Source organism: Nerophis ophidion, linkage group LG21 (genome assembly GCF_033978795.1).
Source record: "Nerophis ophidion isolate RoL-2023_Sa linkage group LG21, RoL_Noph_v1.0, whole genome shotgun sequence".
Classification (NCBI taxonomy): Eukaryota; Metazoa; Chordata; class Actinopteri; order Syngnathiformes; family Syngnathidae; genus Nerophis; species Nerophis ophidion.
In genome coordinates, this window is record NC_084631.1 from 32638333 (window position 1) to 32664180 (window position 25848).

The window sequence follows — 25848 nt, forward strand, 5'->3', positions numbered from 1 at the left end:
TTCGGTCCTTGGCCCTGCACTCTTCAGCATCTACATGCTGCCGCTAGGTGACATCATACGTAAATACGGTGTTAGCTTTCACTGTTATGCTGATGACACCCAACTCTACATGCCCCTAAAGCTGACCAACACGCCGGATTGTAGTCAGCTGGAGGCGTGTCTTAATGAAATTAAACAATGGATGTCCGCTAACTTTTTGCAACTCAATGGCAAAAAAACGGAAATGCTGATTATCGGTCCTGCTAGACACCGACCTCTATTTAATAATACAACTCTAACATTTGACAACCAAACAATTAAACAAGGCGACACGGTAAAGAATCTGGGTATTATCTTCGACCCAACTCTCTCCTTTGAAGAAGTGTGATTCTTCTGACCACCATCTCCCACAAACGTCTGAGTTGCTCGTTGAGTAGAGCGGCTAATTCCCTTTAACATCACTCATAACGTTTCCATTCATTAAATTATTCTGATTTCTTAAATATTTTGGAAAAAAAAGCATCCAATGGGACTAGGACAAACGCAGAATGCATACAGATACAGCAATATTAATATTTGGTTGGGTATTGTGGCCAAACAGCTAAATGTTTGTTTCATCTGACATCACAAGGACAAATATAAGACCTGGAGGAAAGTTATGTGGTTAGATGAAACAATAATTGAGCCACAATACCCAGCAATATGTTTGGAGGAGAAAAGGTGAGGCCTTCAATCCCAGGAACACTATCCCTACCGTCAAGCATGGTGGTGGTAGTATTATGCTTTGGGCCTGTTTTGTTGCCAATCGAACTGGTGCTTTACAGAGAGTAAATGGGACAATGTAAGAGGATTACCTTCAAATTCGTCAGGAAAATCTAAAATCCTCAGCCCAGAGGTTGGGTCTTGGGCACAGTTGGGTGTTCCAACAGGACAATGACCCAAAACACACGTTAAAAGTGGTAAAGGAATGGCTAAATCAGGCTAGAATTTGTCACGAGGTTTGTTCTCCCAGGATGCAAACTGACTATTCTGGACAAGGCGTGCAGGTAGGAACATATTTATTCCTCAAAACTCAAAAGGGTACAAAAATGTGCTGAATGACTTGGAGCCAAAAGCTAACACTTAGCATCGACGATGGACATAGAGAACTTATGAAACTGTGGCATGAAACACCCGTCAGAAGTGGTAAAGGAATGGCTAGAATGAAGGTTTTAGACTTGAATGTGTGGACAATGCTGAAGAAACAGGTCCATGTCAGAAAACCAACACATTTAGATGAACCGCTGAATTACTTGAATGGGTTAAATAAATTCTCCAAACATAATGAAAAAGGTCATACCACAATTCTTGGATGCACTACATCTAGTTTGCAAACTTCTTACAAAACCACTGACAACCTGTGTGTGGAGTGAAGCCGTAGAGCATGGGTGTCAAACTCTGGCCCGCGGGCCAAATATGGCCCGCCATGTATTTTAATTTGGCCCTTAAGGCAATATCAAATTAACATTAGAGCTGGCCCGTCGGTATTATACAGCGGCGGTGCTGCTGTAACACCGCATTCACCACTAATACTCACACTTGCCAACCCTCCCGATTTTCCAGGGAGACTCCCGAAGTTCAGTGCCCCTCCCGAAAATCTCCCGGGGCAACCGAATTTCTCCCGATTCCAACCTGGACAACAACACTGGGCGCGTGCCTTAAAGGCACTGCCTTTAGCGTCCTCTACAACCTGTCGTCACATCCGCTTTTCCTCCATACAAACAGTGCGCCGGCCAAGTCACATAATATAAGTGGCTTACACAAACGCACACACACAAGTGAATACAAGCATACTCGGTCAACAGCCATACAGGTCACACTAAGGGTGGCCGTATAAACAACTTCAACAGTGTTGCAAATATGCGCCACACTGTGAACCCACACCAAACAAGAATGACAAACACATTTCGGGAAAACATCCGCACCGTAACACAACGTAAACCGAACAGAAAAAATACCCAGAACCCCTTGCAGCACTAACTCTCCCGGGATGCTACAATATACACCCCCCGCTACCCTCCCCCCACTTCAACCTCGCCCACTTCATTATTTTATTTTCAAATATTTTAGCCTGCGGAAAAAGTTAATGTTGATATTTACCTCAGAAGGCTGCAAATAGAAAAGAGGCATTACATTTTTTATTTAAATTTTATTCAACATACCATTGATGTTTTTTCATTTGTTTTGTAAAAGTTGATTTTGCACTATCAAGTTATATAAGCGTTGCTTGTTCCATATTCAGTGCTAAAGCAAATCAGTGTAGCAAACTGAGACATAATTCATTCATTATTGTTATTATTATTTTATTTCCAAATTTATTATTAGCCTGTGCAAAATGTTTGTTTTGATATTTGCCTCAGAAGGCCGAAAATACAAAAGAGGCATTCAATGTTTATTTAAATTGTATTTGATATACCGATAATATTTTTTAATTATTATTATTATTTTTATTTGACAAGTCGGTGTACCCCGCCTTCCGCCCGATTGTAGCTGAGATAGACGCCAGCGCCCCCCGCGACCCCGAAAGGGAATAAGCGGTAGAAAATGGATGGATGGATTTTTATTTGAAACTCGATTTTGCATGTCACTATATATATATATATATATATACTTGTTTGGGTCTCTATTAAAAGGTTTATTTGTTCAACTTTGGCCCGCGGCTTTGTTCAGTTTTAAATTTTGGCCCGCTCTGTTTTTGAGTTTGACACCCCTGCCGTAGAGAGAGAACGAGCAAGAGTGGGAGGAACAAAAAAAGTTGCTCCTACTTGAGCCCCCGCTGGAGTGCAGCACGTTTTAACTTCTGCAAACTGGAGTGGCGTAAGAGGGTGAAAGTACCGGAGGGAAGGGTCATTGAGAGAGAGAGAGGAACACCCCTCTCATCATTTGAAGAGCTTTACTCTCCAAGATCCCAAGGAGGGACACTCCTGACTCCATCTAAACTCGTCTACAGAGCACATGGACACCAGCTGCTGTTCTTTCCAAATAGACTCGGAAGCCCAGCTTTGGAGTTAAATAGAATGCGTCCCGGTTCTTGACCCGTGTGGTTTTGTGCGTCCACCACCACATGGAAAAGCGGGAGCAGACCAGTGGATGGAAAAGCGACCAGAAGAACGGAAAAGAAAGTTCAAGAAGACCAAAGCAGGATAAACCGTCCTCCCCCTCGTCCAACCTGAGATGGGCCACCTGCTGGGCCTGACCCTGGCCTACGTGGCCCACCTGGCGGCCTGCGTACCGGCCTCCGAGCGCCAGCAGCACCAGGTGCAGCACGGCCCCTGCAGCTACACCTTCATCCTCCCCGAGGTGGACCATTGCCAGCCACAGAAGGACTATGGGGTCTCCAACACTCTCCAGGGGGACTCCCCGGCCAAAATCAAGCCTGGTGTGAGTCAGTCCACTCACAAGCAGAAGGAAAAGTCCTCCTGGCGGGAGAGGAAACTAGAGAGTCTGGAGAGCGTCATGGAGAATAATACCCAATGGCTGCAGAAGGTAAAGTAGCTCTTCTTGTAAAGATTTTATCACAAAAACAAAAATGGTCCTTTCAATAGCTGTACATAAACTAGTGGTGCACAAAAATATTTTGATTCATTACGATTCTAATTTGATTAGTCATTTTCAAAAAACGGTTTGAAAAATATTTATTTTTTAAAGTTTGCGTTCATATTTTGCTGTTTGTTACATTTTTGTTGTGTTTCGCTTGATTGTTAAATATGTCGATGGAAAAAAGGCGTTAAATTCGTATGTCAATCAATCAATCAATCAATCAATCAATCAATCAATGTTTATTTATATAGCCCTAAATCACAAATGTCTCAAAGGACTGTACAAACCATTACGACTACGACATCCTCGGAAGAACCCACAAAAGGGCATGAAAAACTCACACCCAGTGGGCAGGGAGAATTCACATCCAGTGGGACGGCAGTGACAATGCTGACTATGAGAAACCTTGGAGAGGACCTCAGAAGTGGGCAACCCCCCCCACCTCTAAGGGACCGAAAGCAATGGATGTCGAGCGGGTATGTTAAATGGGTTGTACTTGTATAGCGCTTTTCTACCTTCAAGGTACTCAAAGCGCTTTGACACTACTTCCACATTTACCCATTCACACACTGATGGAGGGAGCTGCCATGCAAGGCGCCAACCAGCACCCATCAGGAGCAAGGGTGAAGTGTCTTGCTCAGGACACAACGGACGTGACGAGGTTGGTACTAGGTGGGAATTGAACCAGGGACGCTCCGGTTGCGCACGGCCACTCTCCCCACTGCGCCAATATGTTGTCAATATTCAGTGTTTTATCGTTCATAACAAGTGGTGCACAAAAACAAAAATATCCATTATGATTCTAAATTGATTCATAATTGTCAAAAATCGGTTAGTAAAACAAAACAAATGTTCTTTCATTTTTTCAATGAGAATCATTTTTTTTAAAGTTTGCATTCATATTTTGCTTGTTTTTTTGCATTTTTGTTGTGTTTCGCTTGATTGTTAAATATGTCAATGGAAAAATGGTGTTAAATTCATATGTTGTCAATATTCAGTGTTTTATTGTTCATCACTAGTGGTGCACAAAAAAAAAAAAAAATAGATTCATTACAATTCTAAATTGATTTATAATTTTCAAAAATCGGTTAGAAAAACCCCCAAACATTTCTCTTTCCTTTTTTCAATAAGAATCATTTTTTTAATAGTTTGCATTCATATTTTTCTGTGTTTGTTGCATTTTTGCTGTGTGACATTCATATGTGGTCAATATTCAGTGTTTTATCGTTCATAACAAGTGGTGCACAAAAACAAAAATTTGATTCATTATGATTCTAAATTGATTCATAATGTTCAAAAACCGGTTTGAAAAACAAAACAATTTTCTGTTCCTTTTTTCAATGAGAATACGTTTTTTAAAAGTTCGCGTTCATATTTTGCTGTTTGTTGCATTTTTGTTGTGTTTCGCTTGATTGTTAAATATGTCGATGGAAAAAAGGTGTTAAATTCATATGTTGTCAATATTCAGTGTTTTATCGTTCATAACAAGTGGTGCACAAAAACTAAAATATCCATTATGATTCTAAATTGATTTGTAATTGTCAAAAATCGGTTTGTAAAACAAAACAAATGTTCTTCAATTTTTTCAATTAAAATATTTATATTTTTTAAAGTTTGCGTTCATATTTTGCTTGTATTTTTGCATTTTTGTTGTGTTTCGCTTGATTGTTAAATATGTCGATGGAAAAAAGGTGTTCAATTCATATGTTGTCAATATTCAGTGTTTTATCGTTCAAGTGGTGCAAAAAAACAAAAATATCCATTATGATTCTAAATTGATTCATAATTGTCAAAAATCGATTTGTAAAACAAAACAAATGTTCTTTAATTTTTTCAATGAGAATACATTTTTTTAAAGTTTGCGTTCATATTTTGCTGTTTTTTTTGCATTTTTATTGTGTTTCGCTTGATTGTTAAATATGTCGATGGAAAAAAGGTGTTCAATTCATATGTTGTCAATATTCAGTGTTTTATCGTTCAAAACTAGTGGTGCACAAAAAAATTGATTTATTACGACTCTAAATTTAATACATTTTCAAAAATCGGTTTAAAAAAACAAAACAAAGTTTCTTTCATTTTTTCAATGAAGATTAATCTTTTAAGAGCTTGCGTTCATATTTTGCTGTGTTTGTTGCATTTTTGCTGTGTTTTGTGAATTGTTAAATATGTTGATGGAGAGGAGGTGTGACATTCATATGTTGTCAGTATTCAGTGTTTTATCGTTCATAACTAGTGGTGCACAAAAAAAAATGGATTCATTACAATTCTAAATTGATTCATAATTTTCAAAAATCGGTTAGAAAAAAAAAACATTTCTCTTTCCTTTTTTCAATAAGAATCAATTTTTTAATAGTTTGCATTCATATTTTTCTGTGTTTGTTGCATTTTTGCTGTGTGACATTCATATGTTGTCAATATTCAGTGTTTTATCGTTCATAACAAGTGGTGCACAAAAACAAAAATTTGATTCATTATGATTCTAAATTGATTCATAATTTTCAAAAACCGGTTTGAAAAACAAAAACTATTTTCTGTTCCTCTTTTCAATGAGAATACATTTTTTAAAAGTTCGCGTTCATATTTTGCTGTTTGTTGCATTTTTGTTGTGTTTCGCTTGATTGTTAAAAATGTCGTTGGAAAAAAGGTGTTAAATTCGTATCTTGTCAATATTCAGTGTTTTATCGTTCATAACAAGTGGTGCACAAAAACACAAATATCCATTATGATTCTAAATTGATTCATAATTGTCAAAAATCGGTTTGGCAGAGGGGTTAGTGCGTCTGCCTCACAATAAGAATTTCCTGCAGTCCTGGGTTCAAATCCAGGCTCGGGATCTTTCTGAGTGGAGTTTGCATGTTCTCCCCGTGAATGCGTGGGTTCCCTCCGGGTACTCTGGCTTCCTCCCACTTCCAAAGACATGCACCTGGGGATAGGTTGATTGGCAACACTAAATTGGCCCTAGTGTGTGAATGTGAGTGTGAATGTTGTCTGTCTATCTGTGTTGGCCCTGCGATGAGGTGGCGACTTGTCCAGGGTCTACCCCGCCTTCCGCCCGATTGTAGCTGAGATAGGCGCCAGCGCCCCCCGCGAACCCAGGAAAGGAATAAGCGGTAGAAAATGGATGGATGGATGGATGGTTTGTAAAACAAAACAAATGTTCTTTCATTTTTTCAATGGGAATACAATTTTTTTTTAAGTTTGCGTTCATATTTTGCTGTTTTTTATGCATTTTTGTTGTGTTTCGCTTGATTGTTAAATATGTCGATGGAAAAAAGGTGTTAAATTCATATGTTGTCAATATTCAGTGTTTTATCGTTTATAAAAAGTGGTGCACAAAAACGAAAATATCCAATATGATTCTTAATTGATTCGTAATTGTCAAAAATCGGTTTGTAAAACAAAACAAATGTTCTTCAATTTTTTCAATTAAAATATATATTTTTTAAAGTTTGCGTTCATATTTTGCTTGTATTTTTGCATTTTTGTTGTGTTTCGCTTGATTGTTAAATATGTCGATGGAAAAAAGGTGTTCAATTCATATGTTGTCAATATTCAGTGTTTTATCGTTCATAACAAGTGGTGCACAAAAACAAAAATATCCATTATGATTCTAAATTTATTCATAATTGTCAAAAATCGATTTGTAAAACAAAACAAATGTTCTTTAATTTTTTCAATGAGAATACATTTTTTTAAAGTTTGCGTTCATATTTTGCTGGTTTTTTTCCATTTTTGTTGTGTTTCGCTTGATTGTTAAATATGTCGATGGAAAAAAGGTGTTCAATTCATATGTTGTCAATATTCAGTGTTTTATCGTTCATAACTAGTGGTGCACAAAAACAAAAATATCCATTATGATTCTAAATTGATTCATAATTGTCAAAAATCGGTTTGTAAAACAAAACAAATGTTCTTTCATTTTTTCAATTAAAATATATTTTTTAAAGTTTGCGTTCATTTTTGCTTGTTTTTTTGCATTTTTGTTGTGTTTCGCTTGATTGTTAAATATGTCGATGGAAAAAAGGTGTTACATTCATATGTTGTCAATATTCAGTGTTTTATCGTTCATAACTAGTGGTGCACAAAAACAAAAATATCCATTATGATTCTAAATTGAATCATAATTGTCAAAAATCGGTTTGTAAAACAAAACAAATGTTCTTTCATTTTTTCAATTAAAATATATTTTTTAAAGTTTGCGTTCATTTTTGCTTGTTTTTTTGCATTTTTGTTGTGTTTCGCTTGATTGTTAAATATGTCGATGGAAAAAATGTGTTACATTCATATGTTGTCAATATTCAGTGTTTTATCGTTCATCACTAGTGGTGCACAAAAAATAGATTTCTAACGGTTCTAAATTGAATCATAATTTTCAAAAATCGGTTTGTAAAACAAAATGTTTCGATACTTTTTTCAATGAGAATACATCTTTTTAAAAGTTTGCGTTCTTTTTTCGCTGTTTCTTGCACTTTTGTTGTGTTTCGCTTGATTGTTAAATGTGTCGATGGAGAGGAGGTGTGACATTCATATGTTGTCAATATTAGGTGTTTTATCGTTCATAACTGCTGGTGAACAAAAAAAAATAGATTAATTACAATTCTAAATTGATTCATAATTTTCAAAAATAGGTTTGAAAAAAAAAATTATTTCCTTTTTTCAATGAGAATCCATTTTATTTTTTAAAATGTGTGTTAATATTTCGCTGTTTGTTGCAGTTTTGTTGTGTTTCGCATGATTGTTAAATATGTGGATGGAGGGGAGGTGTGACATTCATATGTTGTCAATATTCACTGTTTTATCATTCAAAACTAGTGGCGCACAAAAACTAGATTTATTACGGTTCTAAATTGAATCATAATTTTCAAAAATCGGTTTGAAAAACAAAAATTTTTACTTTCGTTTTTTCAATGAGAATCATTTTTTTTAAAGTTTGCGTTATTATTTCGCTGTGTTGTTGCATTTTTGTCGTGTTTCGCCTGATTGTTAAATATGTCGATGGAGAAGAGGTGTGACATCCATGTTGTCAATATTCAGTGTTTTATCCTCCACAACTAGTGGTGCACAAACATTTTTTTTATTACGTTTGTAAATTGATTCATCATTTTCCAAAAACGGTTCGAAAAACAACATTTTCATTTCCTTTTTTCAATGAGAATACATTTTTTAAAAGTTTGCGTTCATATTGCGCTGTTGGTTGCATTTTTGTTGTGTTTCGCTTGATTGTTAAATATGTGGATGGAGAGGAGGTGTGACATTCATATGTTGTCAATATTCAGTGTTTCATCGTTCATAACTGGTGGTGAACAAAAAAATTGATGTTTAAATGAAGCCAATTAGGCCATTTTTTGTGGTCTCCTTTATTTAGAAAAGTAGCGAAAAGTATCGAAATACATTTTGGTACCTGTACCAAAATATTGGTATCGGGAAAACCTTACTTCAAACTATCGTTGCGTTTGTTTTCCTACATCCATCCATCCATCCATCCATCCATTTCCTACCGCTTATCCATTTCGGGGTCGTGGGGGGTGCTGGAGCCTATCTCAGCTGCATTCGGGGCGGGAGGCAGGGTACACCCTGGACAAGTCGCCACCTCATCACAGGACCAACACAGATAGACGGACAACATTCACACACTAGGAACCATTCAGTGTTGCCAATCAACCTATCCCCAGGTGCATGTCTTTGGAGTTCGGAGGGGCCTATCCCCAGGTGCATGTCTTTGGGGGTGGGAGGGGCCTATCCCCAGGTGCATGTCTTTGGAGGTAGGAGGGGCCTATCCCCAGGTGCATGTGTTTGGGGGTGGGAGGGGCCTATCTCCAGGTGCATGTGTTTGGGGGTGGGAGGGGCCTATCCCGAGGGGCATGTCTTTGGGGGTGGGAGGGGCCTATCCCCAGGTGCATGTCTTTGAGGGTGGGAGGAATCCGGAGTACCCGTAGGGAACCCACGCAGTCACAGGGAAAACATGCAAACTCCACACAGAAAGACACCGAACGCAGGATCGAACCCGGTACCTTTGTATTGTGAGTCAGACGCACTAAGCCCCTACAATTTATTTAACTATACAAAGCTTCAATCAAAGTCAGCAAAAAGCACAAGGAATATAAATAAAAATCCAAAGATGACAACATCTGCTGACAAACTTTGGTCATCCACAAGTTCTGGTCTTAACTGAGATTTCCTGGAAGCAAGCACACCTGGCTCAGCCTCAACGTCTGCTGCGTGCCGGCTTGTCTCTACATCCAGGAGCCCTCGGGTGCCAGGAAGAAATCCCTGTTGCATGGAACCGAAGAAAAGCCAAGTCGGCTAATATGATACGCTGCCAAACACGTCTCCCACCGTTGAACCTTTTAAAGAAGTATTTACAAATAAACACAGGGTTTCAGCATAGCTCGGTTGGTAGAGTGGCCGTGCCAGCAACTTAAAGGGTTGCAGGTTCGATTCCCGCTTCCGCCATCCTAGTCACTGCCGTTGTGTCCTTGGGCAAGACACTTTACCCACCTGCTCTCATTGCCACCCACACTGGTTTAAATGTAACTTAGATATTGGGTTTCACTATGTAAAAGCGCTTTGAGTCACTAGAGAAAAGCGCTATATAAATATAATTCACTTCACTTCACAGCGCATGCGGCCAGTCGAGCTTTTCAATCTGGCCCGCCGGGCATTCCCAAATCATTTTTTTAGATCTTTAAGATGGAAAGTAAAGTGTAGCTGCCATTATGATGTGCACTCATGTTTTCCAAGTCTTCAACGATACTAAGTACAAACCTCGTTTCCATATGAGTTGGGAAATTGTGTTAGATGTAAATATAAACGGAATACAATGATTTGGAAATCATTTTAAACTCATATTCAGTTGAATATGCTACAAAGACAACATATTTGATGTTCAAACTGATAAACATTTTTTTTTTGCAAATAATCATTATCTTTAGAATTTGATGCCAGCACATGTGACAAATACATTGGGAGAGGTGGCAATAAATACTAATAAAGTTGAATAATGCTCATCAAACACTTATTTGGAAAATCCCACAGGTGTGCAGGCTAATTGGGAACAGGTGGGTGCCATGATTGGGTATAAAAGCAGCTTCCCAAAAAATGCTCAGTCTTTCACAAGAAAGGATGGGGTGAGGTACACCCCTTTGTCCACAACTGCGTGAGCAAATAGTCAAACAGTTTAAGTACAACATTTCTCAAAGTGCAATTGCAAGAAATTTTGGGATTTCAACATCTACAGTCCATACTATCATCAAAAGGTTCAGAGATTCTGGAGAAATCACTCCACGAAAGCGGCATGGCAGGAAACCAACATTGAATGACCGTGACCTTCAATCCCTCAGACGGCACTTTATCAAAAACCGACATCAATCTCTAAAGGATATCACCTCATGGGCTCAGGAACACTTCAGAAAACCACTGTCACTACATACAGTTTGTCGCTACATCTGTAAGTGCAAGTTAAAGTTCGACTATGCAAAGCAAAAGCCATTCATCAACAACATCCAGAAACGTCGCGGGTTTATTTACAGTAAGTCATTAATTGGAGTTAGTCATTATTTTGACTTAGTAAATATTGACTTACTAAGACAAAATAATGACTAACTCCAATTAATGACTTACTGTAAATTAATGACTTACTGTAAACAGAACGTGACCACAAAACATGACAGATACTAAGTATGTCATCATTTTGACTTAGTAAATATTGACTTACTAAGACAAAATAATGACATACTTAGTATCTGTCATGTTTTGTGGTCACGTTCTGTTTGTTTTTGGACTCATTGTGCACTCTTGTTTGTTTTGTCACCATGACAACTCATTAGTTTCACCTGTAATGTGTTCACGACTCACGCACCTGATTTGTTTGGACTCACGCACCTGTCAATCACTGCACCACTATTTAAGCCTGTATTTGCCAGGCAGTCAGCCTGACGACATCACTTTCCAGTTTTTGTTATTCATGCCATAGTTTGCAAGTTTTTTTTTAATGTCTATAGTTTACGTTATAGTAATAGCTTTTGTTTTCTTAGCCAAGTTTCGTACCTCCGCTGTGATCGCCTTTTGTTTATACCCTTTGTTTGTTGTAGTACTCTGGAGTTAATATTAAGAGATGTCAATACTTTCACGTCGTGTCCCATCCAGTCGCTTTGCACCACGGGAAAACAAACCACACCAAAGTAACTAGGACTTTTTTTGCGTTTTTTTTTTTTTATTCAAGGAAAAAATATTAAGATATATATCGTATATTGCCAGTCAGCATACGGAGCAGGACGGCGTGGCGCAGTGGGAGAGTGGCCGTGCGCAACCCGAGGGTCCCTGGTTCAAATCCCACCTAGTACCAACCTCGTCACGTCCGTTGTGTCCTGAGCAAGACACTTCACCCTTGCTCCTGATGGGTGCTGGTTGGCGCCTTGCATGGCAGCTCCCTCCATCAGTGTGTGAATGGGTAAATGTGGAAGTAGTGTCAAAGCGCTTTGAGTACCTTGAAGGTAGAAAAGCGCTATACAAGTACAACCCATTTATTTTATTTAAACACAACCAAAAATTGTAGGCTTCTTCATGCGACGAAGCCGGCCTACTTCACCACAGTATTGCAGCGATGAAATGGAGACGTGATGGTGGCGACAGGCCAAGTTACACTGTTCCTTACAGCAGAAACATTACCTTAATTAACAAATATTCTGGGGGAAACACTGACTCGCGTTTTAGCACCTCTTTCCGCAAAGTTGAACGGGCTTAACTCGGCTCCCACAGAAATGTGACATAATGGTTGTTTAGTGGAATGAGTGTTTATCAGTGGGAGGCATAGATCAGTACATCCTCTGGCTGGCAGTTTGGGAAGTGCAGTATTATTGAGCCTGGAATATGACTCAAATGAAGCGATGCGATTAAAAGCGGGCGCACAATAGTGTTTGCCTTTGCTGGGGTCATGCGGGCACAGAGCACAACGTTGGCCTATTGAGCCAGATTGCTGCCATCGCTCTCCACCCCGCCTTTCCATTCTTGTCTGAGGCACTCTGGATATTTATGCATGAATCCATCAAGCATGCTGTTCTGTACTGGAGCCGGGCCGAGAGCAAGCATTATCATACATCAGAATTTTAGAATAGAACATTATGAATATTAACCACTCTCGCCAGAAACAATATTTGTTCTTTGCATCTTCTCTTCAACCATATCTATCAATTCCTTAGCCACTTCAGAGACGATCCTTCTCATCGCACACCCTTGACTTGTCAGCCGTCAGATTTACCCTCCGTCTCTCCTGCTCGCCAGCATCAACAAACACATACAGTCGTGCTCAAAAAGTTTACATACACTTGTAAAGAACATAATGTCAAGCCTGTCTTGAGTTTCCAATCATTTCTGCAACTCTTGGTTTTTTTTTTGTGATAGAGTGATTGGAGCACACACATTCATAGGTTTATGAATTTCTTATGGGTCTACTGAAAATGTGAGCAAATCTGCTGGGTCAAAAGTATACATACAGCAATGTTAATATTTGGTTGGGTATTGTGGCCAAACAGCTCAATGTTTGTTTCTTCTGACATCACATAAACAAAAATTAGACCTTCTGGAGGAAAATTATGTGGTCAGTTGAAACAAAATTTGAGCTGTTTGGCCACAATACCCAGAAATATGTAAGGAGGAGAATAGGCCAGGAACATCACACCTACCGTCAAGCATGGTGGTGTCATACTTGTCAACACTCCCGATTTTTCCGGGAGACTCCCGAATTTCAGTACCCCTCCCGAAAATCTCTCGGGGCAACCGTTCTCCCGATTTCCACCCGGACAACAATATTGGGGGCGTGCCTTAAAGGCACTGCTTTTAGCGTCCTCTACAACCTGTCGTCTCGTCCGCTTTTCCTCCATACAAACAGCCCAGTCACATTATATATACGGCTTTTGCACACACACAAGTGAATGCAAGGCATACTTGGTCAACAGCCATACAGGTCACACTGAGGGTGGCTGTATAAACAACTTTAACACTGTTACAAATATGCGCCACACTGTGAACCCACACCAAACAAGAATGACAAACACAATTTCGGGAGAACATCCGCACCGTAAGTGAAGTGAAGTGAAGTGAATTATATTTATATAGCGCTTTTCTCAAGTGACTCAAAGCGCTTTACATAGTGTAGTGGTTTGTGCAGCCCTTTGAGACACTAGTGATTTAGGGCTATATAAGTAAACATTGATTGATTGATTGTTGAAACCCAATATGTAAGTTACATTTAAACCAGTGTGGGTGGCACTGGGAGCAGGTGGGTAAAGTGTCTTGCCCAAGGACACAACGGCAGTAACTAGGATGGCACAAGCGGGTATCGAACCTGCAACCCTCAAGTTGCTGGCACGGCCACTCTACCAACCGAGCTATGCCACCCCATAGCTCGGGCAACATAAACAAAAGAACAAATACCCAGAAGCCCTTGCAGCACTATTTCTTCCGGGACGCTACTATATACACCCCCTGCTACCACCAAACCATGCCTTCCTCTAACCCTTACCCCGCCACTCCCTACAGCTCCCGAATTTGGAGGTCTCAAGGTTGGCAAGAATGGTCTTGGGCGCAGTTGGGTGTTCCAACAGGACAATGACCCCAAACACATGTCAAAAGTGGTAAAGGAATGGCTAAATCAGGCTAGAATGAAGGTTTCTAGAATGGCATTCCCTAAGTCCTGACTTAAACGTGTGGACAATGCTGAAGAAACAAGTCCATGTCAGAAAACCACCAAATTTAGCTGAACTGCACCAACTTTGTCAAGAGGAGTGGTCAAAAATTCAACCAGAAGCTTGGAACTGGTGCTTTACAGGACGACCTAAAATCATCAATCAATCAATCAATCAATGTTTACTTACATAGCCCTAAATCACGAGGGCTGCACGAGCCACAACAACATCCGTGGTTCAGCGCCCACGTAAGGGCAAGGAAAAACTCACAACCCAGTGGGACGTCGATGAGAATGACTATGAGAAACCTTGGAGAGGACCGCAAATGTGGGTAACCTCCCTCCCGTCTCGGGGAGACCGGATGCAATGGACGTCGAGTGGTTCTGACATAATATTGTGCAAGTCCAGTCCACAGTGGATCTAACATAATAGTGAGAGTCCAGTCCATCAGCCCGCAGGCTGGGTCTTGGGCGCAGTTGGGTGTTCCAACAGGACAATGACCCCAAACACACGTCAAAAGTGGTAAAGGAATGGCTAAATCAGGCTAGAATGAAGGTTTTAGAATGGCCTTCCCAAAGTCCTGACTTAAACGTGTGGACAATGCTGAAGAAACAAGTCCATGACTGAAAAAACAACACATTTAGCTGAACTGTAGCAATTTTGTAAAGAGGAGTGGTCAAAAATGCTAGCAGAAGCTTGTGGATGGCTACCAAAAGCGCCTTATTGCAGTGAAACTTGCCAAATATTAACACGGCTGTATGTATACCGTATTTCCTTAAATTGCCGCCGGGTCAAACTCGCTTCGCAAAATGATTAGTGCATGCTTCGTATTACCGCCGGGTCAAACTCGTGACGTCACGAGTGACAGTTCCCCTGTCATCATTTTCAAAATGAAGGAGGCTGATTTCAATACTGGTAATTTGAAATTGCATAAAGGGAAGAAGATTAAGAGCTATTCAGTAGGATTTAAGGTCCAAGCTCTTGAATACCGGTATGCTAAAAAGAACAGTAAGCAGCTATGCGTTTTTAATATACCGGTACCTGTGGAGAGGTGGAGCCAACAGTCCGATAGACATGCAGGGCGAGGAGACTGTTTTGGCGAGCGAGCGGAGAGGAGGAGCGGAAGAGCGACCTGGACTAAGGTTTTATTGAAAAATAAACAAAGTCAAACTGCTCAAGCCATGTCCTTCCTTGGTGGTCCTGGGAACCCGCAAGATGACGGCTTGAGACCGTCACAATACCGTAGCTGTGTGTGTCCAATATGAGTCATTAAATGACTCCCGCCTCCTGGTGGTAGAGGGCAGTAGTGATCCTTCTTGCGACTACTCGGCTGCAGAAGAAGTGACAACGAGTCACGTGATATGCGCTGGGACGGATATGACGGATCTTCTGATAGCAGTTTTCTAAACTGGACTTTCAATCGAAGCAGAAGGTAATGAAGGAAGATCTCCCTCGAGACAGAGAGACTTTTAAATCTGAAGAAAGATAAGGAAGACTTCTATAAACGAGTTATCGATGATTTTGATCAGAAGGAGCTGGCATGGACTATATTTATAAGTAAAGGTAAGACCATAATAATAAATGTGCTTTTCATGATGGTATCCTTACATCACATTCAAATTTTTACTGCATGCCTTTGGTTAGTGCCGGAGTGAGAAGAGGTTTTAAAATAATTAGCGCATGCTTATTTTTACCGCATGCCTTTGGTAAGCGCAGGAGTGAGAAGAGGTTTTAAATGAAGAAAAATACGGTACTTTTGACCCAGCACATTTGCTCACATTTTCAGTAGAGCCATAATAAATTCATAAAAGAAGCAAACTTCATGAATGTTTTTTTCTGACCAACAAGCATGTGCTCCAATCACTCTATCACAAGAAAATAAGACTTGTAGAAATGATAGGAAACTTAAGACAGCCATGACATTATGTTCTTTACAAATGTAAACGGGGCGGTATAGCTCGGCCGTGCCAGCAACTTGAGGGTTGCAGGTTCAATCCCCGCTTCTGCCATCCTAGTCACTGCCGTTGTGTCCTTGGGCAAGACACTTTACCCACCTGCTCCCAGTGCCACCCACACTGGTTTAAAAATGTCACTTAGATATTGGGTTTCACTATGTAAAAGCGCTTTGAGTCACTAGAGAAAAGCGCTATATAAATGTAACTCACTTCACTTCACTACAATTTATGCAAACTTTTGACCACAATTGGACACGGGGGTAGAATAAAAACACGCTCCAAATTCCCAAGTGCTTGCTCTGTGCGAAGCTCGAGTCTATGAACCGACAACCCAGCTTCTACGGCGGGCGCCCCCTAGAGGCCACGCGGTACAAGCCTGAGAGGGGAAGAGATGGCGAAAGACCGAGATGAAGTGTTTATTCTTTGTCTGCTTTGTGCACTGCGTCTGAGAAAATGCTTCAAACGTAGAATATCAAAGCGTTTCTAACTACATTTCGAGCTATTCGTCTTGTAGAATAAGAAGTGCGGTTTAAACCCTCGTACATTCTCCGTGTAATCACTTATAGTCAGTCAACTGGTAATCCCCACCGGGGGGGGATACAGGACATAAAGGATCATGTCGAAATCCCTCCTTGGAACACGCATGGAAGTGAAATGGCTTTCAAGCACTCTGAAGAGACGTTTTTAAAACCCTAACAGAGCCCACTTAAAGACACGCGTCCGCCGAGAATTCAGCTCAGTTCAGTACGGTTCCCCTTTGTTTAAAATTCTATTCATAAAAGTTGCGTACGCTCCTCTGTTGGAGCATTGACTACGGCAGGGGTGTCAAACTCAAATACTGAGTGGGCCAAAATTTTAAACTGACCAAAGCCGCGGGCCGAGGTTGATAGATAGATGGATGGATGGATGGATGGATGGATGGATGGATGGATGGATGGATGGATGGATGGATGGATGGATGGATGGATGGATGGACGGACGGACGGACGGACGGACGGACGGACGGACGGACGGACGGACGGACGGACGGACGGACGGACGGAAGGACGGACGGACGGACGGACGGACGGACGGACGGACGGACGGACGGACAGACAGACAGAGACAGACAGACAGACAGACAGCTAGATAGATGGATGGAGATAGATAGATAGATGGATGGAAGGACGGAGAGACAGACAGACAGACAAACAGACAGACAGATAGCTAGATAGATGGATGGATGGAGATAGATAGATACATGGATGGAAGGACGGACGGACTTACAGACAGACAGACAGACAGACAGACAGACAGACAGACAGACAGACAGACAGACAGACAGACAGACAGACAGACAGATAGATAGATAGTACTTTACTTATTCCGTCAGGAGAGTTCCTTTAGGAAAATTAAAATTTTCAGCACAATCCCATTCAAGATCAGACAAACATTACAGGGAGACAGAACAGGATCGCTGACGGGTCTGCCGGCTTCCAGCGCCCCTTACAAAAAAGATGAGATACAGGTAAACAAAAAAAATCGGTCTTCGCCTGGGCCCTGGAGAGGGGGTGCAGACTGAGACCAAGGGAAAAAAACAACTCAAAGCCATAGTACACATCCCTCTTACATGTGTGTAAGAGGGAAACATCAAACATCAAAGAACACAGAGGACATTAAAGACATTAAAGCAGCAGATAAAACCAGACACTTCTACATACAACTATGAATAAAAAGTAAAGGAAACATATCCACTATGGTGGCCTCTGCGGTGTTCCACGCTATCGTCCGCTGGGGTGGAGGGAGCAGGGCCAGAGACAGGAGCAGACCCAACAAAGCAACCAAGACAGCCGACTCCACTCTCGGCCAGTGTCCAGTCCACATGGATGAGCGAGGATACGTCCAAGGTGACTGAGGTGTCCCGACACCTGCTCACCCAGCCAAGACACCGCGAAGCCTCTCCGTGCCAGCGCTCAGTGCTAGCTCCGCGGCCCTGTCCCCTCATCCGCATCTCCTCCAGTCCCTCCAAACCGACTCCGGTGTGGCAGACACCCAGCAGCTGGTCTCCATGGCCATAAAGGCTCCCGGGAGGCAGATCCAGAAGTCCACAAAAAAGCGCCACAGAGGTCATGAAAGGTGACACAGTCCCAAAGGGTCACGGACCAAAAGGCAAAAAAGTATGAAAACACACGAAAACAAGAGGGAAACACAAAAGGATGCCACATGAGCACAGAGTTTCTGCTAACAGCGCCATCTTGGAAAAAAAAAAAAAAAAAAAAATTATATTTAGGTAGATTATGCGCTAATTATTTTGCGAAGCGAGTTTGACGAATTAACCTTTTAATAGGGACCCAAACAAGTTTTTCATTGAATATTGAACAAGCAAGGCTTATATAACTTTATAGTGACATGCAAAATTGAGTTTCAAATAATAATAACAAAAGTAATTAAAAAATATCAAATGGCCTATTAAGTCAAATTTAAATAAAAAATTAATGCCTCTTTTGTATTTGCAGCCTTCTGAGGTAAATATCAACATTAACTTTTTCCACAGGCTAATACATTTGAAAATAAAATAATGAATAAATCAACCATTCAGGCCTTTTTACTGCTCACTTAATGTCGGGGCTCAGGTGGGCAGGCGGGTTTGTTGGGTGGGGGGGTGTATATTGTAGCCGTACGGAAGAGTTAGTACTGCAAGGGGTTCTGGGTATTTTTTTCTGTTGTTTATGTTGTGTTACGGTGCGGATGTTCTCCAAAATGTGTTTATTTTTGTTTGATGTGGGTTCACAGTGTGGCGCATATTTGTAACAGTGTTAAAGTTGTTTACATGGCCACCCTCAGTGTGACCTATATGCTGTTGATCAAGTATGCCTTGCATTTACATACATGTGTGTAGAAGCCACATATATATTACGTGACTGGGTCGGCACGCTGTTTGTGAGGAGGGAAAACAGACTTGACGACAGCTTGTAGAGGACGCTAAAGGCAGTGCCTTTAAGGCACACCCCTAATATTGTTGTCCGGGTGGAATTTGGGAGAATGGTTGCACTGGGAGATTTTTGGGAGGGGCACTGAAATTCGAGAGTCTCCCGGGAAATCGGTGAATGCGGTGTTACAGCGGCACCACTGTATAACACCGGCGGGCCAGTTCTAATGTTAATTTGATATTGCCTCAAGGGCCAAATGAAATTACACGGCGGGCCAAATTTGGCCCGCGGGCCAGAGTTTGACACCCATGGACTACGGTGTAGGTTGGTCGACAGGGATTCCAATGGGACTAAGACGGGGGTCGGCAACCGGCGGCTCTTTAGCGCCGCCCCTGTTGGCTCTATGGAGCTTTTTATGGGCGGTATAGCTCGGTTGGTAGAGCGGCCGTGCCAGCAACTTGTGGGTTGCAGGTTCGAATCCCATCTTCCGCCATCCTAGTCATTGCCGTTGTGTCCTTGGGCAAGACACTTTACCCACCTGCTCCCAGTGCACCCACACTGGTTTAAATGTAAAAATTAGATATTGGGTTTCACTATGTAAAGCGCTGGAGAAAAAGCGCTATATAAATATACTTCACTTTTTCAAAAATGTATGGAGATGGAAAAAAATGGGGAGAAAATCATGTCTTTTGTTGTAATATGGTTTCTGTAGGAGGTCAAACACGACAGAAACATTGCTAATTTTTAGAAAGCCCACTGTTCAATATGTTTGTGTTTATGCTTCACTGACGAGAGTATTTGGCGAGTGCCGTTTTGTCCTACTGATTTCAGTGGGCCATGAAATCACCATTGTGTGGACTGTGACTCAAAAGTTTGTTTACATGTACACAGAAAGACATGCTTTATGCCACTCCTTTGTCTCATTTTGTCCACCAAACATTTTATACTGTGTGAATGCAAAACGGTGAGCTTTGTTGTTGTAATATTTTTGTGTTGAGTACTACCCATCCATCCATCCATTTCCTACCACTTATTCCCTTTGGGGTTGCAAGGGGCGCTGGTGCCTATCTCAGCTACAATCGGGCGGAAGGCGGCGTACACCCTGGACAAGTCGCCACCTAATTGCAGGGCTGTTGAGTACTAATCAGGTATTTTTGGTCAGTGCATGACTGCAAGCTAATCGATGCTAACATGCTATTTAGGCTAGCTGTATGTACATATAGCATTGTTAGGCCTATTTTCTCCCTATATTTTAACTCATTTAATTTCCTTTACTTATGTTTTTTTGTTTATTTTTTCATCTTTCATGACACATTATGTGTATGTAATATTGGCTGCATTTCTGATAGTTGTTATTGTGCCATATTGTTCCAGACCGCAGCAAACGTTACCCAGCTTGCAAAGACTGTGATGAATCCATTAGAAGAAGACAGCCTGACGTTTCCTTTAACTTGGACACACACACACATTTACATATTTGGACATTTTAAAACTGTCATTTCCAGGAGTTATCTCACCCTCTAAGAAGTTTTACTAATGTTTTCCAATGTTGTAAAAATGTGGAGAATAAATATTACATTTCAACATTTCTGTCAACAAAAGTTTGCGGCAGCCTGCGACACATAGTCATTTTGATAGTAGGCTAATACAGCTAATCAGCCACTTACATCATGCGTTGCCATCATTCTCACACTTATATAAGACTTTTATTTTTTTTGCGACTACAGATCGATTACTTTTTTGTATTATTGGTCCAATATGGCTCTTTCAACATTTTGGGTTGGCGACCCCTGGACTAGGACAAACACGGACTGTGACTTCCTACAACAAAGTGAGGAAAAAAACACTGTTGGTTTCCTCTATTGTGTTGCTGGAAGGACGTGTCCCCTTCTTGATTTGATCAAGAGTATCATTTAGGAGACACCAGGCTAATCTACCCAAATGCTGAAGCTTGGGGAACATGTCTGCAGCTTTAAATACAAACCTTGTTTTCATACGAGTTGGGAAACTGTGTTAGATGTAAATATAAACAGAATACAATGATTTTCAAATCATTTTCAACACATATTCAGCTGAATATGCTACAAAGACAACATATTTAATGTTCAAACAGATAAATATTTTTTCTTTTGCAAATAATAATTAACTTTAGAATTTGATGCCAGCAACACATAACAAAGAAGTTGGGAAAGGTGGAAATAGATACTGATAAAGTTGAGAAATGGTCATCAAACACTTATTTGGAACATACCACAGGAGTGCAGGCTAATTGGGAACAGGTGGGTGCCATGATTGGGTATAAAAACACCTACTCCAAAAATGCTCAGTCTTTCACAAGAAAGGATGGGGCGAGGTACACCCCTTTGTCCACAACTGCGTGAGCAAATAGTCAAACAGTTTAAGAACAACGTTTCTCAAAGTGCAATTGCAAGAAATTTAGGGATTTCAACATCTAGGGTCCATAATATCATCAAAAGGTTCAGAGAATCTAGAGAAATCACTCCACGTAAGCGGCATGGCCGGAAACCAACATTGAATGACCGTGACCTTCGATGCTTCAGACGGCACTGTATCAAAAACAGACATCAATCTCTAAAGGATATCACCACATGGGCTCAGGAACACTTCAGAAAACCACTGTCACTAAATACAGCTGGTCGCTACATCTGTAGGTGCAAGTTAAAGCTCTACTATGCAAAGCGAAAGCCTTTTATCAACAACATCCAGAAACGCCGCCAGGGGGAAAATATTGCATGTTTTGGGGGAAAATGTAGCATTTTTTTGGGAAAATATTTTGCGTTTTTGCCATAAAATAAGGGTTTTCTTTTAGGGGACAAAAGGAACAAAACATAAAAAAAAATTAAAAAAAAAAACTTTATGGGAACAGATAGATCTAAAATTGTATCTATATACATTAAAGTGCAGAAATTTTAAAAATAAAAAAAGAATAAAATATATATGTGTATATATTAAATATATATGTGTATATATTTAATATATATATATATATATATATATATATATATTTACATACCCTTCGGGGTATCAGGGTTTAAATATAAAAATAAAAAAAATATCTAAATGTCCCCAGCATGCTTTCATTTTTCAGTGAAAAATTAAAACAGTTGAAAACGTTTGAATACCCCTGATCAATTTTCCCTCCAATTTTTCATCTGTGTGAGCAAACGGCAAAACTCCTTGAGCATTCACTGGCGCACATGTGAGCGACGGCAGACGTCCACACTGTTATGCGCTTATCTTTTTATTCGATTTTGTGTGCGGCCTAGATTTGCCGTGCACGTACCTAAGAGGGAACATTGCCCCTGATCTATAACATCTCACCCTGATTAACATCCTCACTGTCACCACCAAAAAAACCTCTTCCACATAATACATCTGGCCAGCAAAAAAAACAGAACAGCCCAACTGCCTCTGAACTAGGGTTGTACGGTATATCAGTGTTAGAACAGTACTGCGATACTAATGCATCATATTTGGTACTATACAGCCTCTGAAAAGTACCGGTCCCGCCCACCACCACCCCCCGTCGTCGTCACGTTATATCATTGCTGGTTGAGTAGCAGCGGAGCATGTTCGGCAGCGCACAATCACATAGTACTTACAAGCAGACACAGTGTGTAGACACAAAAGGGAGAACGGATGCAATTTGCCTTTAAAAGGAAAGATAAAGGTGAAGTTATAACACTGAAACTAGCTGGCAGATACAGTCAGCAGTGTTTTAGCTACTTCTAAATCACTAATCCTCGCCTCCATGGCGACAAATAAAGTAAGTTTCTTACAAATAACATTATCACTGCAGAACGAGGATTAGCTAAACATGCTTCACCACACACTGTAGCTCACCGGCGTCAAAATGCAAACAAGCGACATGGGTGGATCTACACATGACATACACTGTAATAATACCAAGTACAGGAGCGTATCTAGTCGATACTACTATGATTGAATCTACATTTGTTGGCATCACAACATGTTTAGTTTTATTTAAAATGTATATTATGTTTATAAACTCATGTCCCATGACTTTGAATATGACCAATGTATGATCCTGTAACGACTTGGTATCGGATTTATACCTATATTTGTGGTATAATCCAAAACTTATGTAAAGCATCCAAACAACAGAAAAATAAGTGATTATTACATTTTAACAGAAGTCTAGATAGAACATGTTAAAACAGAAAATAAGCAGATATTAACAGTAAATGAACAAGTGGATTAATAATTAATTTTCTACCACTTGTCCTTAATAATGTAGACAAAATAATAGGTGTATATATGACACAGTATGTTACTAAATACGTCAGCAGACTAATTAGGATTTTTTGTTTGTTTACTTACTACTAAAAGACAACTTGTCTCGTATGTTCACTATTTTATTCAACCTCTCAAGGCAAAAGCTGTTTGTTTACATGCTTTTTTTTTATTTCTCTTTGCTCTTTGGGCTTATTGGACCCTAATTCAAATAAAAACTAAGAATCATATTTTGATATGATGTACTTAGTCCATGAGTACACACACGTGTACTTCATGTTTAGTGAAATGCTAATTCTTATTCCCCCCCCCCCCCCACAAATTCCATTGTATGTTATACTCTTCTGACACCACCTGATGGCAGTATAACTGTCCACATAAGTGGCCATAAGACCCCAATTCAGTAGTGTACACAATTTTGGAGATAAGAGCTAAAAGGTGTTGTCCACGCATGTGGCCAACTAAACTTGTAATAATAAACATATATTTAATGTACCCTAAGACTTTTTGTTAAAATAAAGCCAATGATCACATTTTTTGTGGTTCTCTTTATTTAGAAAAGCATCGAAAAGTATCAAATTTCATTTTAGTACCAGTACCAAAATATTAGTATCGAGATAACACTACCCCAAACTGTTATTCTGTTTACATTTACATGGGGGAAAAAAAAAAATCCGACACACATTTTCTTGCGTCTGGAACATTCCACCGCCAGCAAATTCCGCAAACCATATGAATCACAACTAATTGATAACTATTTATTATGTGAACTTTATTTATTTCTTGGTGGCACGGATCGAGAACAGGAAGTAAACACGAGGTGGCAATTGCTTTGGAATGGAAAAGGGTTCGGATGAATAAGCTCGACTTCTTTCAACTCCTTTTCAGGCATGACGTTGAATATGCAAGTGTAAATAAATATGTGTTGCATCAAGTTGCAACTGCTGGAACTAAGCCAATGGTAATAAGGACACATGCTTTGAGGCATTTGTGTGCCTGTGTTTCTGCAACAAATCTGTGGGACATCACTAAAAGCTCCCCCGGGAGGGTACAAGACCCTGACCGTGGACCATCCGAGCAGGCCTATTTGAAGGAACCTCTCAACACACGAACCTAACCGCGTACGTGAGCCACAAAGTGAACGAGCGCAAGGGGACTGTATTTATTTCCCCAAATTCCGTCTTCTAAGAGGGAACTCGTGTTTGTTTTCTCTTTTTTTTTTGTCCGAGCCCCCGACGTGACCTACAGCCGGGCCCTCGTTTACTCACTCTCTCGGCTGCCCCGAGGGTGGGAGGTGGTCTTGGCAGAAGGGATGCAAGCTTGTTATTGTTTTTGCTTTTAATAGCCTGTGAAGCTTCTGCAAAGGGTGACCTATTGCGTGAAGCTTGGAGAGGCCAGGTTAACCTCACTGAACTGATATCCTGATCTAATACGGAATGGTATGCAAATGTTATGCTAAAAGGTAGGGATGCACGATATTACCGGTGGCCGATAATTACCGGCAGATCATGACATTGCATCCATACTTCCGATAATGAGAATCCAACTGAGACGATAACAATAAAGGCTTATCATCGTTTTTTTTTTTTCTTCTTTGCCATGAAAAAGGGACGTTTTTGTCAAAAAAAAGGGAGGTTTTTGTGGTTGGTGCATTAATTGTAAGTGTACATTGTGTTTTTTATGTTGATTTAATAAAAAAATAAAAAATAAAATTTTTATTTTTTATGTATTTTTATAAAAAATTCTTCTGCGGCCCGGTACCAATCGGGCCACGGCCCGGTACCGGTGGTTGGGGACCACTGCTCTAAAGAACCTCTGAAAATTGCCTAAAACGTACAATTTAAATGTGTGTGACCTGCATTTTAACAAAGCTATAGCTACATTATTATTCAACGCTGACCAACACAGTCCTTGCTCCTTACAACACAATGCGATAGAACAACAATTTGACCGATAGAGAAGAACAATCAAGAGAAGTTACAGTAATGCTTGAGTTATCATGAATGTGCCTTTAATCACACTACATAGTACAGTCGTGGTCCACATAACTTTCCTCCAGAAGGTCTTATCTTTGTCCATGTGATGTCAGATGAAACAAAAATGGAGCACAATACCTAGCAATATGTTTGGAGGAGAAATGGTGAGGCTTTTAATCCCAGGAACAACACACCTACCGTCAGGCATGGTTGTGGTAGTATTATGATCTGGGCCTGTTTTGCTGCCAATGGAACTGGTGATTTACAGAGAGTAAATGGGATAATGAAAAAGGAGGATTACCTCCAAATTCTTCAGGACAAGCTAAAATCATCAGCAGTTGGGTGTTCCAACAGGGCAATGACCCCAAACACATGTCATAGAGTGGTAGAAGAATGGTTAAATCAGGCTAGAATTTGTCACGAGGTTTGTTCTCCCAGGATGCAAACGGACTATTCCAGACAAGGCGTGCAGGTAGGAACATATTTATTTCTC

The 25848-nt window shown here is 40.4% G+C and overlaps 2 protein-coding genes across 2 annotated transcripts in view; one reads left to right on the forward strand and one right to left on the reverse strand.

Annotated features, from left to right (window-relative positions):
- The window catches only part of col9a2 (procollagen, type IX, alpha 2), a 317373-nt gene that overhangs the window by 142228 nt on the left and 149297 nt on the right, over positions 1 to 25848 (reverse strand). The window lies entirely within an intron of this gene.
- Positions 2805 to 25848, forward strand: part of angpt2b (angiopoietin 2b) — an 80279-nt gene continuing 57235 nt past the window's right edge. The window contains exon 1 of the mRNA XM_061882495.1: positions 2805 to 3504. Coding sequence (XP_061738479.1) covers positions 3193 to 3504 — 312 coding nt within the window. The 5' untranslated portion in view covers positions 2805 to 3192. The remainder of the gene's footprint in view (positions 3505 to 25848) is intronic.